Source organism: Corvus moneduloides, chromosome 2, assembly GCF_009650955.1.
Source record: "Corvus moneduloides isolate bCorMon1 chromosome 2, bCorMon1.pri, whole genome shotgun sequence".
In the NCBI taxonomy this organism is placed as follows: domain Eukaryota; kingdom Metazoa; phylum Chordata; class Aves; order Passeriformes; family Corvidae; genus Corvus; species Corvus moneduloides.
Window position 1 is genome coordinate 58,337,057 of NC_045477.1, and position 17,208 is coordinate 58,354,264.

Sequence of the window (17,208 nt, forward strand, 5' to 3'; positions counted from 1 at the left end):
CACAACTTCGGGTGTTTCTTACGGTACTTTTCCATAAGATCACTTTATCATCATTTATTGTAATACACTTCTTTACAGTTTTAAAGAGAATTCAAATTCATGGTAATGCAACCTTTTATAAATGGATACTCTTCTAAGTGTGCTCTTTTGTTAGATAGAAATCACTTACTGCAAACCACAGCCTTGTTAAAATTTGTAAATTGTTAGTTGCACATGTTGGGTATTGATTGCATGTCTGCTTAGAGCATGTTGTAAGAAATGCATTTGCTTGTTTCCTGAAAAACAACTAGGTGAAATAAACAATGGTATTCTGAAGATAGGGTCTGTGACCATGCCGATTTATAACTCAGCTGAGAAAATGAAAGTGCCAGATGTTTTATTTTATGAAAATGCACAAGTAAGTACAAATCTCTGACTTCTGAGTTACAAAACTTTGTTAAATGTGTACTAATGGGTATGCTCATATGTGTAGTAAATAATATACTAACTAAATTTTAAGGATATATTTCTGAAGTAGTTTCTTTAGTCTTAAATTTTTCTCATAGCATTTTGTGTCCTTTGAAATATTTTGCTACTGAAAGGCAAGATCTGATAGTGTGATCTTGTGAAATACTTTGCTTTTAGAGGACTGGTATGGGTTTTCCATACTTTCCTTTCTTAGTCATTTTTCATACCTCACTTATAATTTTGCCCCAGAAGGACTATCCTACATGGGTATCACCTCCTAAAGGTGGTGACAGGCCATGCAAGGGGAACAGATGACAGACTTCTTCATCTTCCCCTACTAACATTTCATGTGAAATTTTGTTGTGTTGCCATTTTGATAAAGCACATAATTTGTGTCTGTTGGAAATGAAATCCTGAGTTGTGCTAGCACTTAACACCTGCATTGCTTTTTCCACCTTCTTGCTTATAGCCTCAGAAAACTGTAGACAAAACTGTGTTCGGATTTTATTTAGGGAATCTCTGTTAAGAATGCTGCAGAGAATGACCTGCTCTTCTCTATCTGTCCTCGAATAGCTACAGTGCTAAGTGCTGAAGGAAACAGCAAGCAAATACCAGTCAAGATAGATGTTCCAATTTCTAAATGAATTCTGCTTTTATTTTCTGTATTGCTACTTTGGTCAGTCAAGTGTTGGAGTGATCATTTAAAAAAACCTGCTGGAGAATGAATTTGATTGGAGTTTAGTGCAGTGCTTCGTTACCTAAACGCTACAGAAATAAACTGAAAACAGAGAAAAAGATACGTCCTCATCCCTTTGCAGTGCTGCACAGTGTAATGAAACACATCGATTTTTGCCTTTGTATGTTTGGTCTTGAAACAATTCACTTTACAGTGAAATTTAATATTGCCACAGAACGTTGCTGTTGATCCACAACAAGTGGCATAGGGATGGGAATATTTTTTTAGGTAATATGCCAAATGCCGTTTTCAGGCCAGGCATTGGGGAACATGGATTGATAAAGGTGACACAATATGGATGTGTCTACTTACAAGTCTTTTGCGTAAATAGCTAATATTAAATGTCTGCATGCATCATAATACAATGCTAATCTAAGTCCTGGTGCAAAAAAAGAACCGTACCACAACACAAAAGAAGTATCAATACATAGTGCTCCTTGTGGGTAAGCTGCTTTGCAGGGGAACCATAATATACACATATTTGTTCAATTTAGGATAAAAAAAGTCATCAAAAGGATGCCTTAGCAATACAATTTTAAAATGTAATCAATATGTGTGGTAAACTGATTTCCTAGAATTTCTCCTGTATCTGGTCAAATTTATTCTCATCAGTTAAAAATTGCTAGTGTATACACATGCCAAAAAATAGAATAATTTGGCTTGAAGTGCTCTCCTTAAATTGTGTATTGAGTATTCAGTAGTCTTTTGAAATGCCTGGTTAGGATTTCATGGTATTAAGCTGTGTTTACAAGAGTTTCTTTCCCCACCCTCAGCCTGTGTTCTAGAGAGATCTGGAAATTTAAAATATCCTTCACACAGAAAATGAGCATTTCTATGCTCAGAAATTATAGGCAAACTACTGATTTTTAATTTTTATTTTAATCAAGTACTAGAGATGAGATGATGATGTGTTTATTTAAAGACAATCATTCATTTCTCTAAGTAGGTTGACTGACCTACTTAGAGATGACCTATTTTTACTAGATACAGTGGAGAAATAGACACGACTTTATTGTGGGTAAAGTAGTCTGCATTGCCACATTATCCTGAAATCCTTTCTATCCTTTTAAACAAATCATTTGTGAGAAGCAAGATAAGGTTAAATAATGTACTGTGTGTGTTACCTGTTAAGATATTGGATATATGTGAAAATATACCTCCAGCATTTTGGCTTCAATTAGTCACGTATGAATTAATAATTAATAAAAATTAAATACTTAGGCAGATACTGCAGGACACATATAAACACTCTCAGACTTGAGCATGCATTTTCCTATCTTTGTTTTCCTTGAAAATAAAATTTAATTAGAATAGAAAAAGTGTATTTGTTATTAAGTTCAACCTGGTGTTTAATGTTTAATAAAATATAGGTGTATATTTAACATATCAACTGTCTTTTATTCTCTCTGTTTGGCTTCTTTAATGTTCTACCAGGATATTGCTGGAAAATTGGCGCAAACTAAAAAACGTTCTTACACTCTGGGTGACAAGCATTCAACTAGGCTAAAAGGAAACATACTAGAAGTGATTACAGAGAATTAAAAATATTTAGGGACATCAGGCACCCACAATCAGTTGAAGCAGAGGATGTAAATGTTTCATGTTTCTAGTCACTGGATATATTGCCTCTGCTATTATTGGCTGAGAGAATAAGTAGCTGTAAGTATAAAGCTCAGAAATGTTTGGCCCCAAATTCTTGAAGTTAAGTTCCTGTTGTACCACTGTCATTAGTGAATGCATAAACTTGAGAGCATAAAATCGAGTGAAAATTGTAATTTTGTTTCTCTAGCACATGATGGTGATGGAAGATATGCTCAAGGACTTTCTGCTGGGAGAACATCTTCTTTTAGTTGGCAACCAGGTGAGTTAAATATTTCTTGCAATGCGTGGAACAAACTCATTATTTAATAATTAAATTAAATCTCTTTTTTGCTTCTTTGAAATTGCATTCATTTCTACTACTGAGGTATTTGACCCATTTTTTAATTCCTAGTTCAACAGTGTCCAGGGGTTTTTATGGGTGCATATTTGTGGAAATGTAAATGCTGTAAATATTTTTTATATGGCTGTCAGAGTAAAACATCAAGACATTAATCACAGAATATTCTGAGTTGGAAGGAACCCACAAGGATTATCAAAGTACAACTCCTGGTCCTGCCCAGGACCATCCCCAAGAATCACACCCTGTGCCTGAGAGCGTTGACCAAATGCTTCTTAAACTCTGTTAGGCCTGAGCACTTCCCTGGGGAGCCTGTTCCAGTGCCCAAATACCCTCTGGGTGAAAAACCTTTTTCTGATATCCAATCTAAACCTCCCCTGACACAGTAATAGTTATATGTAACATCATTACCATTAAAATCTTCGGTTAATGGTTTTGGTTATCCTTCTTGACTATGTATCAAACCACTCCTTTAAATCTCCAGGGGTAGGGAGGAGGTGTACACTTCAGTATTATCTGAATCTTATTGATAGCTAAATATTAGTTTTCTCTAAAAGAGTTACAGATTTGTATAGGTCTTTGGCTAGTATCTTTGCTGATCAATACTTTATTGGTGAGGTTGACTTTTCCCCCATAAAACAATCTTTTAGTTTAGCTGTCCCTTAGCAAGGAAGCAATAATTTTTTTGGCAGATGTTTCACTTTTTGTTTTGCAATAGTCTTTAGAAAATGTCTAACACAAAGCACTAATGATCTAACCAACATGGCAAGGAATATAAAATGCTAATTATTATTAATGTGCATATATTGAAGTATAGTCTCATCTGTTTAACTTCCTTGTTATCAACTTGAATTTAAAAAGATGGTGTATTTGAAACCTCTCTAGAGTTTTGATGGATGACGCCAGCTTCTCCAAAAGGTTTAATCTATTCATAAATAGAAATCGATCTATTTCATAAATGAAACAAGATGTATTTATTTCATAAACAGTGCTGTTTATGCCTGCTGCCAAGCTGGTATTGAAAATGTTATATAGTACAGATTGCCTGCAGCACCTGCTCTCAAGGAATAGCAGGAGTGGGCTCAGCCACAGGAAAATAGAGGCAGAGACAGAGTCCTTAATGACAACTTTTGCAGTCCCTCAGTGCCAAAGGAAGAATGTAGCAGGTCTGGGGACAACAGCACCCAAGTGCTCAGTGGCTGCCAGACAGGTCCATGGTGAATGAGGCAAGTCTGAAGTCAAGCTGGGAAGTCAAGTCAGCAGGTCCAGGCTGGGATCAGCAAGATAAAGGGCCACGCACAGCATCGCCACAGTGCTGGTTGGGAAGGGAACCAAGGAAAAGGGCCTGAGTGTAAATGCAGCTCCCAAGGCATGGGAAACGAAAACAACCCCAATGAGGCAGGAAAAACCATGTCAGAGCTGACTTTCAATACCAACAAACAAAACCCTAGGCATGGGGAAAGAATTTATGTAGCCCAGTGGTACAGTCAGAGCTCTGACACATGCCTCATTTGGCAGAAAAGTTTCAAAGACTATGCAAGTACCATTATTAGGATATAAGGTATTTTTCCAGCAGTTATATTCTCATCTCTAATAATTTAATGCATGTCACATTTTCTCCCATCTTTCGAGTCTCTAATTGAAGAGAGTATTAAAAGATTTGACTGGGTCGAAGTATTGGAACATACTGCTTTGATTCCAGACATCAGCTTGGCTGTACCATTAAGTTGGAAAATGAGTTGATTTGATGAGCTTTCTCTTTGGCAAATCAGTAATACAGGTTTTGTTTTTTAATTGCTGACATACTTCTGAGTGCTTCCAGATTTACTCTTTACGAATTTGTTCCACAGTTTTTATGTGTGACTAAGAAAAGGCCAATAGGCCTTTTCCTTTTGAAATACTGTTTTTAAGTTTGAAACACTGTATTTGCCATTCTGCAGTCTTTCATAACCACAGCAATCATTCTTGATTTCTCGGGAATGATCACTAACCATTCAGAAATTCCTTGGCTAATTCCTTAAATATATTATTGTCAATCTGTGCAGCTTGTGATGAATCATGTTCAAGTACTTTAAAAGCAACCATATTACATAAATTGTACTTTCATGCTGTATGTGCAGATGCCTCCCCACTGAAGATATTAGACTTTTCATCCATTTTTTAAAAAGAAAATTATTTTAAAATAGGATTATTTTTTATGTTCAGTTACTTTTATCAGTTCAGTCTGTTTAAGAAGCTGGGGTTTTGATTGCTTGTTACATAGATCAGTGTGTACCTGTGTTTCCCATTTGGAAGACACAGATAATGATTTTGAGGAGATACAAAGTACTGGTTTGAGTTCATTTCTGTTAAACTTCTTGTTAGTGAATGAATGAATCATGGAATTCAGTGTAATAACTAAAAATTCAAATGCTCTGAACCTGGGTATTTCAAAACATATGACTAACATCCCTTTGAATGCTTGTGTCATTTCCTAGATATTTAAATGAGTTTGCCTTAGGACATAATTTGGTCCTTCAAAATGATGACTGTGTGAGTATCTCCATTCAACTGGGATTTAATGTGCAAGCTTGACCTGCAGTCTTTCTTTTAGAGTCTGGATTTGGTTTTAGTTGGTTGACTAAATGTGGTTTTCCACCATTGCCTCTTTCATTTTCAGAACACATGTACACAGACAAAATTCCTGTTAGCTTAAGACCTCTGTCTTTTCAAAATCTGTAGATGTGCTTTCTTCTATATAGCTAAGAGCTGGCTGATGAGTCCTTTTACCAAGATTGTTTTCAAGATACAGACTTTGACAATTAGTATCAGTAAATTATAATTCAGTTATCTTGGTGGATGTTAAGGACTGGCTTTCTTAATGAAACCGAGGAGAGTTTGAAGACAAGTGTTAGATACCAGCAGATATTTTTAGAAGTGCTCAGCTTCTGAAGTAAACTACTTTACAACACTCCATTCGTGCTTGTTCCCTGGGGCTTATAAGGCCCAGGATTTCACAGCATAAATGTTTTACATTTATGTTTTATGGCTTTGTCCGAATATTTGTTTACAGTGGTTGATGATTTACTTGGGGTGGTAACTGGAATGTGTTTCCATTTCATATACAAACAAACAGGTTTCTTTGAGTTCAGTGGATGGATACAATTTTTCAGCTATGAAATAGCTTTCCAGTAAAGGACATGCCAGTGCTTTAAATATGGCTTCTGATATTGCTTCCTGAATGAGCCTGTAGTCTGAGTATGAATGAGACTGTCTATGACAACCTGTAGTTTTGCAAAGCAGCTGCAAAGCAGCTTCTTCTTTGGCTGAGAGTGAGATGCTGCGTATTACTCACACCAGCAGGCAAAGAACAGGCAAGAGCCCCCACTTATTCTAAATGTTGCAGTGACTGTTTATGTACTCATTAAAGACAGTTCTTGCAGTGGCTTTGGAGCTTCATGAGACAGACTGGAGTAGTGATTCTTACTACCAAGGAGAATTTTTAGGCTGTGTTTTTGTGATATTTTTCCTGATGGACAATGTGCAGTTCATGGATTGGCCACTACTTGGTATCTTTTACTGTCTCCTTGGATTTTCTTTGGCAAATGCAAGAGGAACTGTTAATAAATAGAATTTGTCTGTGTGGAAAACCTTTCACAGCCACTGTAAAAGTGGCTGAAATGGTTTTATTTTGTCTCACAATTTTAAGTGTTAAATATAACATTTCCCAGATTGTTTAATTTGGAAGTTACGTAAAGAGATGTGTTGGATGCTTTCACCTTTGTTAGTCATAGGTGAGGTCTTGGCAACAACGAGCTGTCTTTGAAGATACCAAACATAGTATTTATAGTTACGTTCGATCTGTGGCTTTCTGGATAGAGAAGGCTCACAACCATCTCACTTCTGAATTATTTTATTGCCTTGAAATTCTAAAAAACCCAACAGCATGCTAAGCAAAATTGAAGTTATTTTATTTGGCATCACTGTGTTGCCATGATTTATTGAGTGAGTTGTTCAGAAGTAGAATGAAGAATTCTATGAAGGTGCTAAATGTTGTGAATAATCTGAAAGAAACTCTGGAAGCACTTGTTAAAAGTGTTGATGTGAGCCAACAGTAAGTAGACTATCAGAAATTCATTAATTATGACTACTGTGTCCAGCGGAGGGCTATGAAGGTGATGAGTGAACTGAAGCATCTCTCTTATGAGGAAGGGTTGAGGGAGTGGGGCCTGTTTAGCTTGGAGAAGATCTTGTCAATGTATGCAAATACTTAAGGGTGGATGTCAAGACAATGAGGCCCAGTTCTTTTCACTGGTGCTCAGCAATAGGACAAGAGCAGAAGGCACAAAATGAAGCACAGGAAGTTCCATCTGAATATGAGGAGAAACTTCTGTACTGTGAAAGTGACAGGGCATTGGAACATGCTGCCCAGAGAGGCCATGGAGTCGCCTTCCCTGGAGATACTCAAAACCCTCCTGAAAGTGATCCTGTGCAACCTGCTGTAGGTGAATCTGCTTTGGCAGGGCAGTTGGACTAGATGGAGGTCCCTTCCAGCCCCAAACATTCTGTGATTAAAAGAACTTAGAAATGTAATGGCTTTCTGGTACATTTGCTAATATATTTCCCTGATGGAAGAATGTGATTTCATGCTTTCTGCTGCCTTTCTTTAACTGAGAGATCAACTTACGTGAATTCTTGGGCTTGCACTAGCAATTTATTTTATTTTTGAAGAATTTAGTAGGACAAATGATTGAGTTTTTCTTAAAGATATTTAAAATGACATGCTTGATTAGAGCTTTTCTTCTAATATAATATTTTTATTCCTAACTCATTGTGAAATTGAATTAAGTACAAACTGAGAGTATAATAATATCGGTCATCAAAAAACTTGAAATAGCAAATTCTTGGCATTTCAACTTTTCTAGAAGTAAAGGTCTTGTTTTCCTGCTTAAACTCGTTTAAAAATAGGCAGTTTCCTCTGCAAGTCAAGAATGTACTATCCTAAACCAATTTTTTATTATTATTGTGAGCATGAAGAAACTGAGCTCCAAATGAGCTAAATTGGGCCAAATACTGCAATATTTCTTGTCTAGGGAATTAGGTATGACAGCTGTGGAAAACTCAGAAAATATTTCTCTTTGACTTGGTACAGTCGTGACAGTGTGTACACATAGGAGAATAGGCATGTTTTTTAAATGTGTCTTTGCTTACAGTATTGCTTTCTGCCTTTATACATTAAACTGAAGAACCAGAATTAAAAAAGAAACCATGAATTGATTTTTCTTTTGGATATTTCTTCTCACAGATTCTTTCCATCATAAACTTTTCATATGCTCCTCTCCATTGGACCACAGTTGTCTTATCTCACTGGAAGTATAAAGATTGTATTTAACCTGACAGGGCTCTGGGTTGAAGGGCTCTGGTTGTACTTAAAGTCAGAAAAAGGCATAAACTCTACAAGCTTATCTAGAACTACAGTCAGAGATGTATCCAAATCACTCCATTCATGATTCCTATCAGGGAATTAAGTTGATTTTTAGTATGAAATTTTCTTATTTTGCTGTCACTATAATTTTTGTATGCCCCAGATGATAAACTCATAATAAAAAAAAATGCAATACTAAACCGCAGAACACTTACTGTTGTAACTGATAAATATGTAGATTGCAGCTGGGGCAAGATTTAAAATCACCACTGCTTTTGCACAACTATTTAGGTTTGTTGCTAACATTCAGGCACGGTAGCAATGATAGGATCGATTGCAGTGGTCGTCTGGTGTTTGCTGGTGGCACACCTTCTGCAGTTATTAAAATGCATTATTCACATGTGTTCCAAGCAGGGCTTCATAACACCTGGAGTGTGTGAAGTAATTCTGTGTAGGTACTGCTTGTTGCTTTGCTGATAACAGTACTTTTTTTTTAGAAAACCAGAGATACTTCCTCTGGTCTAAAAATTGCAGCCTCAACCAAACATGCAAATGTCTTTGTTTGGCAGAAACAGGCAAGCTGTGGCCATGGAAGGTGGTTTGGTGCCAGACCCAGTGCTGGAAACGGTGCATTATCAAAAGTGTTCTCATTTTCTTTATTTTCATTGTTCAGCCAAAAGTTTCTGTGATAATGATAATGCAACACTTTCTATGAAGTTCGAAACGGAGGACTTTGACATGAGGGTTCTGTGTACTAAAATTTTTTGTTAAGTCAAATTTGTCTTTCATTCTCTAATAATGCAATTTTTAAATTAATTATAAAATTCAATTTCCTAAGGTGAAAAAGTGATAAACTGCTTTTTTACCAGTTTCAAAATTTGTTTCATTCTTTTGTAATGAAACAGGTGCTCTGCTCTGCACAACAGCTGTGCTCTCATGTGGAGAAGGTGTGATTGCAGTGGTTTAGCTGAAGGGCAGTACTGAAGAACACAACATGGCAACCTGTTTAGCTGCTTCAAGCAAGGTCTGCAAATCATTGAGAAGAAAATAAAAATGAGGCAGCATGGTTTAGTTTGGGGTTTTCTTTGCTAAGAGGCAGACTGTTAATTTCAACAAGTTGGGTCCAGTTCCTTTGGACTATAACTTTATTGACTTTATTTGGGCTGTGCAGGGGATAAATTTGTCCCACTACTATCAGGTCTGCATCCTGAATTGCAAAATGCCTGCTGAGACTTGTAATAATCTTGTTTATATTTGAAACTGCAGTTTCTGCTAGGAGATTAGGTCATTTCATCCTTGGTATGAATGACTTACAATGTCAGTTAGAAGGATTTTTAACTAAGGGATTATTTTGACTTCTAATTGCATAATTTCTTGTTTGTTATTCATTAGTGCAGATATTTACTTCCCGTTTTTCTATTTCAGTTGTCCCATATGTCTGGTGAAGTAAAAATTGTCTAATATTTGCTTTCTGAAGTATTTTTATTCCATTCAGCTGAAACACCAACACAGATGTTCTTTTCTCTCTAATTAACATATGTTTGTATTTCTGTTAAATTAAGTGACTGCAATAGTGTGTATATAAATAGCACGCAGCAAGTGTTAATGGCAAACTGGCTTGTCCTCTGAACGTTACCTTAGGCTGCAATAATTGCAAAATTATATGAGATTATGTTCTGAATCCAATCCACGTTCAACTCAGTCTTTTAGTATGTTCATATGAAAGGTAGTTCAGGTTATTCGTGCTCAAATAGTTTACTGCTAGCTGTGTGGGTGTCCAAAAGCTCCAGCTTGATCCTTGGCAGTCATGGCGAAGGAGGGTGACTTTGTTGCTGTTTTTGTAATTTCTTGTTTCTGAGGTACCTGTAACTAGAGTTGGTTTGGAGGTTGTTTTTCCAAAATGTGTTAGCTTTTTCCACATTTCTTGTTTGCCTGAAGAAGACAAATACATGGATTCTTTATCTCATGGAGGTCAGGTGAATTTGGAACGAACCTGCTCTTCTTGGCCTCACACTAATGCATAGTACTTAAGGAACAAACTCATCCAAGCTCTTTTTTTTTTGCAGTTTCTTAGTGGTGCTAAAGAGCCTTCTGAATATCTTTGGTCTCTTCCTTCCCTTCTATTATATTGTGACTTCTCAGTGGAGTAGCTGAGACAAAGAGGAGTGGTAACTTGTCATCAAGTAGGAATGTAGAGGGATGGAATCAAAAAGCTTTGACATGAACTTTGCTCCAGCTACTGTTGCCAGCCAAAGATTTTATGTGGTACACCACAACCTCTGTGAAGGCACACAATGTACCCTCTGAAGCAGTTCAGTCTAGAAGTTGGGCAATGTTAACTTGTTTATAATAGCTAAAACCTGGTGGGAATGCCTTTTGGCTTTTAAATACTGCATGCACCTTTTAAAAAATGCATGATGTTCTGAAATTGAAGTATACTTAAAATTAAATAAAAGGAGATATGTGGAGAGTGTGGCGAGATGCACAGATAAAAATGAAGAAGGGGTGAGATGTGGTCATGGCACAACTGCCATTGACTTCACTGGGTTACTTTGGTAATTGTGCTCTTTTCCTTCCTCCACAGTTGCCCTGCACCATGCTTGTTCCTCTGAGGGTTCTCAGAAGTGAGGTGCTCTCCTCTTAATACACTTGATGATAACAAGAAATATGCAAAACCAGTTGTTTGCTCCTCTTTCTACTGGAATGGGAGAGGAAGAAAAATGCTAGCAGTGTTATTTTATAGTTGGGAAAATATTTTTTTTCAGGCAGAATTCTAAGAATCTATCATAAACATAAAAACCACATGCACTTTCAGTTAATGCACATGAAAGCCATATTTTTAAAATTACAGTAACCACTTTGTTTAATATTAAGTATGTTTTGCATTGATTCAATATGTTGATCTATTTCATCATCTTTGTACTTGCCACAGCTGGCTGGAGTCCCACTCTGCACTGAAACAGGATACGCAATCTGCTTGGGATGGGTACAGAAACTGTGTGCAGACATCTGCCCAGCCATCTTTAGCTCTCTTAGAAAAGGAAGCTGCTTTCAGCATTGGTGTTTTGCGTTTGACATTAGGAGTATTCCTGTTTATTCACCCATTTATGATTTAAGTATCTGACTGCAAGTAGCAGGAAACATACATGAATAAAACTGTCTGTGTGCACCACTAGGGGATTCTTAGCCTGTTTCTGGTTAATGTCTTTTAATGTCTTTGATAAAATTTCTGAACTTGCATATTTCCCCCCAAATGGGTATGTCCTGTAAGTTCCTGCAAGAACCTGTGAGCACAATTTCATCCCCCTTCACAACAGTAGAGAACTGTTTCAGGTGACAGTTTTCAGAAACTACTGGTGAAAAGTGTTAAGTGTGTTGCAGCTTCTTACTACACCTATGTAAAGCTGTAGATTCTTCTGAAGAGTCAGATGGAAGAAGATTTGTGAGGAGGCGTGTGGCAGAGCACTAACAGAGTTGGCTCTTCTGTGTTAGAGTCAAGTCTGCAGTAGAATGTAGGTAGTTCTATTTTTGTCTCCTCTGCAGTATTTTTTCCTCTGCTCTCATGGTGAGAACTCTGCTTCTGTGATTTCAACTATTATACATATGTGCCTGATTTTCCATTCTTACAAATGTAGTCAGAAGAGAGACTGTGGTCCCATTTTAAGAAGTTTAAACAGTTTGCAATTCTGCAGCTGGCAGTTACCATCACTCCGCTAGAACTTACAGTCATAAATGTCATAACTTGCAGCTCTGAAGGCTCCTATTCTGATTCAGTGCCAAGTGAAACAGATTAGTGAATCTCAGATTGGTTTAGTCTAATCTCTTTAATCTTTCTTTGGGTTATATTTATCTTCTTTACACTGGTGTGAACTACTAGATGCATTCATGCAATCGGAGTGAGGATCTCAGCAGAGGGACTGGGTCTTGTTGAACAGCTTTTGGCTCGGCTATAACTGAGCTTTTCTTTCTACTGTTTCTTTTCCTTTTTCTTTGCAACCTTTAGCACTCTCACTGGCATTCTGAACTTTCAGGTCTGCAGCCACATCCTTGCAGGAGGAATAAGAATTTCTGCATGTGACTGTCGTCTTGGTCTGCATCTACATTAGCATTTCAGACCTGATCTAGAATGTACTTTTGAAGGGAATCTCCTTACTGCAGTTTGATACATACTCATCTCTCTTAGGATGAGACCGAAGTGGAGTATGTTCTCCATCAGCCTACCTAATTCATGTTCTTTGATAACTTCTTCCCTGTGACCAGGTTAGACCTGGATTGATATACCAGTTCCCAAAATGCTTTTATAGGGCACCCCAGGGTGTTGGCAACACCTAATTCACTGTCATCATTTTGCACAGCTTGCAAGCGCAGACATCCTGCAATAGAGTTATAGATCAATTCTGTCTCCAGCTGAATTCTGATTCCATCTGCGTCTCTTTTGGTAACTTCAGTGGAATGGGATCAGCAACTATCACCAAGGCTGTGCCCAAATTCCGTGTGACAGTTCCAGGATGTTTCCTATGACCACCAAGAATTAACTTTTCCTCTTAAGTACAAGACAACTTCCTAGCATTGGCATTGCAATACCTTTGTGAAATAAAAAGGCTGGAAAAACTTGGGTTAGTTAAAGGATGCTCAGCATGTGTGACATAAATTTGGGGACACAGTCCTATTTCTGGTTATTTCTAGTAAGACAGGTAAGTATTTTGTGAATTATATAAAATAAAAAACATATAATCAATGTGTGTTCAGAATTTTCTGAAATAGATTGAAGTTGTATTTACCTATAAAGGAGTACGGAGAGTATTTTGACAGTTTTGGAAAGTTCGCTTTTCTGTCTTTATAACTTTTAAATATGTACATCTGTATTGTGTCTTAATACTGTATTTGTTTACTGCAGGGTGTTGGGAAAAACAAGGTTGTTGACAGATTCCTTCACCTTTTAAACAGACCCAGAGAGTATTTACAGCTGCATAGGTAAGAATGTGTTAGATTTCCGTACTTTGTGGTTTTAGTAAAACTTCTCATGTTATTAAAACTCATGTTTCTGAAGTTTAGTGTGTTCTTACTGTTTGAACAAAGACTCCCTGTTATGCTAAGTGGCACATAGACCACAGGAATGTGTCTGGAAGAGGCAGTAAGCTGACAGGTTGAGGAGTGGGTACAAGAATGTGATGCAATCGCATTGATACATGAGGAAGTAGAAGTCAAAGTGTGCTGATGTTAAACTTTGTTCAAAAAACTATTAATATTTTGCTGTCATTCTGGAGAGATTTCCCTAAGCATGAGGTACTGTGTGAGGGAAAAGTTGTTTGACTATATCACTCATCAGAAAAGAAACATTTTACATAGTAAAGGCTTTTTGGCTTTTTTCCTTTGGCACTTCTGCTAAGTGCATGTATTTCTTTCTCACCCATAGAAGTTTAGATTAGAAAATTACATCACAAGTTAAAAAACAGACTTCAAGACAATAAACCAACTGAAGAAAATTCAAAAGCTGAAATAATAGGAAATCATCTGCCTACTTTTTATGACATGAACTTGAAACCAATAAACTGAAATAAGGAATAAATATGTCTAGAAGACTCATTTTCAGTTGAACTGAATCCCATTTCAGCTTCATTCCTAATCTTTATCTCTTTGTCTTCAATTTCCTAGCTTCATCACCATGTCTCTTTCCATAATCACTGTTTTGTAAATAGTGCTAATAAAAATGTTGATCTTTGGTATTTTGCCCATTAACAACATGGTGTCTGTAACACTTTCTCTCTCACTTTCTCGCCCAGCTTTTTGTCTTCAAATGTCTTATATATGTATTCTTGATACCTGGATGGCTCTATCTCATTACTTTTCTACTGCTGTTTTCCTTTATTCTGCCTCTTCTATACTTCCATCACTTCTATGTGAAATACTGCTTTTGTGACCTCCTACTTTCAGCTTTGTGTTAACTTTCGTGCTTGCAGCAGCCACCCACTCTGTCTGGATAAAACACAGTGTCATTTTTGCAATCTCAATTATGTCACAAAGTACTACAGTACTTCTGTCTTTCTGTGTGTTCTCCAGTGAGATGTGATGAAGCAGAACAGTGCTTTAATACGAATTCATATAGCTCAGTTGTATAAGCACCATGTTTGGGGTGTTCATGGGGCTGTAGAATGTACGAATTACAGCATGCTAGTTGATACATCACTAGGAAAAAAGTGTGCATTTATTGTCTTGCCAGTACAATGTTCCATAGTCTCTGTAAGGTACTAAGGGGTTTAGAGATAGGCAGAAGTAGAAAATGAAGCAGAAAATTATGAGCAATGCTATGCAGTTTTGCAAAAATAATTCGCAAATATAGAAAAATCAGAAATTTCTATTTCCTGGGTAGCATTTTGAAATACTGTGTGAAGAACTCAGTCTCTATAATATTTTGGTTAAACTTTACAGGGTGTTTAAACAAGGATTACAGTATTGTTAGTGCACTCTTCTGGACTGCAAAACAAAGTAAGACCAAGTTTACAAAAAACCCAAACAGTTCTCTAGTAAGCTTTTACATACTTTGTAGGGGAAATTCAGTCACTAGCTTATGGCTTAGATGTACTTTATTAGAAAATATTCTAGAATGTGCACTACATCTTTGATAGCCCTGTGTGTTTCTTCAGATTTCCTAGCTAGCTACCATAAATACCTTTAAGCATGCCAAGGAAAACATTTCTAAATATACTGCTTTTAATGGTGCTTGTATACCTGAATTACAGATCTTGACAAATTGGTTAGGGTGAGGTTTTTTGTTGGTTTGGAGATTTTTTTACTGTATTGATGAAAGAGTATAAGGAGTTCTGCTGCTCTAACTCTACCTATGTTCAATGACATTCAAGCAGGGAGTATTTACCTTAGTGGCAATAAACTTTTACCAGGAGTAATTTTAAAATCTCATATTTTATGTCTTGTACTTCAAGATGATGAGAGGAGATAAAAGACAGAAAATGGAGTGTGTTTTTCCTTAAACTTTCTTTCTGACATCTGTATTTACTTGCTCTGCAACTGATTCACATGGGAAGGGTCAGCCTGACCTAAAGGTTTTGATTGCTTACAGAGGTTATAAATCCTTTCTCTTAACCTTTCATACCTCATCCATGCCTCATCCATACCATCAGCACCTTATTGGAAAGTTTTATATTCCTGAAGTTTGTAAGTCTTATAAATCATTTTGGTACCATAAAGCAGAATATCTTAATGGAAGGAAGCTGCAATTAGATTCAGTAATGACAGAAATTAAGAAAAATGTGTGCTTAGAAATTATTCAAAATACTGGCTGGTTCCTCTTGTGTACTTCCTAATATTAGGAGCTGATCAGGAGTTGACCAGTTTTCTGATTGCATTAATTGTGGGGTTATGGAAACAGGTAATATGGCATAGGCTCAGCACAGCCTCTTCCTAGGACTGCACTTATGAAGAAGTTTGCTGCTTTTCTGTGTTAAGGAATAACTTTCATCTGCCAGGTTTTCCCTGTCACTCCTTTCCTACAAGAGTAAGTTTCAGCGGAGAAAACCTAAATTTTGTTTACCCTCCTGGTATGGTTGTCTCCATTTTGTTCGCCCAGGACACTGTCTACATGTTACAGAATAAACAACAGCTTTACCTTGTCTAATATTAAAGAAATTCTAAGAGTTCTTTATAGAAATTAAACATGTGCTGTTTTTACAGCCAGTAACTAAGAAACTGTCTGTAAGAAAATTTGATGTTCTCCAAGTTAATGTAACAGAGTCAAGTATTTGTGTTGCTCCTAAATTAGTGAACTCATTATTTTATGCATCTTTCTGTTACTACTTTTACTATCTCTCCAATGAGTGATGTGGAAAGAAAAAACTAAAAGTTAAATTTGGTAGACTAAATTGGTATTTCATTAAATCAGGGAAATAATTTTCGTGGAAACTGATAATCACAGAATCATAGAATATCCTGAGTTGGAAGAGAACCACAAAGATCATCAAAGTCCAACTCCCAGCCCTGCACGGGACCATCCCCAGCAGTCACACCATCTGCCCAAGAGCTTTGTCAAAATTCTTTTGAGTTCAGTCACACTGTGACCACTTCCCTGGGGAGCCTATTCCAGTGCCCAAACACCCTCTGGGTGAAGAATCTTTTCCTGATAGCCCATCTAAACCTCCCCTGACACAGCTTCAGGCCATTTCCTTGGGTCCTGTCACTGGTTACCACAAGGAAGGAGTTCAGTGCCTGCCCCTCTGCTTCCCCTCAAGAGGATATCTTGCTTTATCGTTCATTACTATATGTTTAAGTTTTATTAGATCTTGCTTTTTTTATTCCTCATAACAATATCTTGCTTTGAATTAAAAAGTCTCTAAAACTAAGAAAATTCCACAGAAGGAAGAAAAAAAAGTAAAACTTTAGAGAAGACTCAGGCAAGAGCATACGCCCTGTTAAGACTGTAAAATTCTTCTTAGCACTGATGAGAGTAATAGATAAGTATAAAACTGTAAGCTCCCAGCTCTCCTACATAAAAATGTCAGAAGAGAGTATCATGGACTTTAAATTGTTGTCTTCTTTGATACGATCAAAGAAAGAAAAGACAAATTTTACTTCTCTTATCGTCAAATTAGTAACTAATTGCACACAAAGAATGGTTATGCTGGAGTAAGATGTTCTTTATTTGTCATTTAAACATTTAAGTTTGCATCT

General features: G+C 36.8%; 1 protein-coding gene across 1 annotated transcript in view; it reads left to right on the forward strand.

Moving 5' to 3' along the window:
- VWA8 (von Willebrand factor A domain containing 8) overlaps nt 1–17,208 on the forward strand; it is a 181,263-nt gene that overhangs the window by 72,069 nt on the left and 91,986 nt on the right. The window contains exons 19-21 of the mRNA XM_032099823.1: nt 291–397; nt 2,973–3,044; nt 13,424–13,500. Coding sequence (XP_031955714.1) covers nt 291–397; nt 2,973–3,044; nt 13,424–13,500 — 256 coding nt within the window. The remainder of the gene's footprint in view (nt 1–290; nt 398–2,972; nt 3,045–13,423; nt 13,501–17,208) is intronic.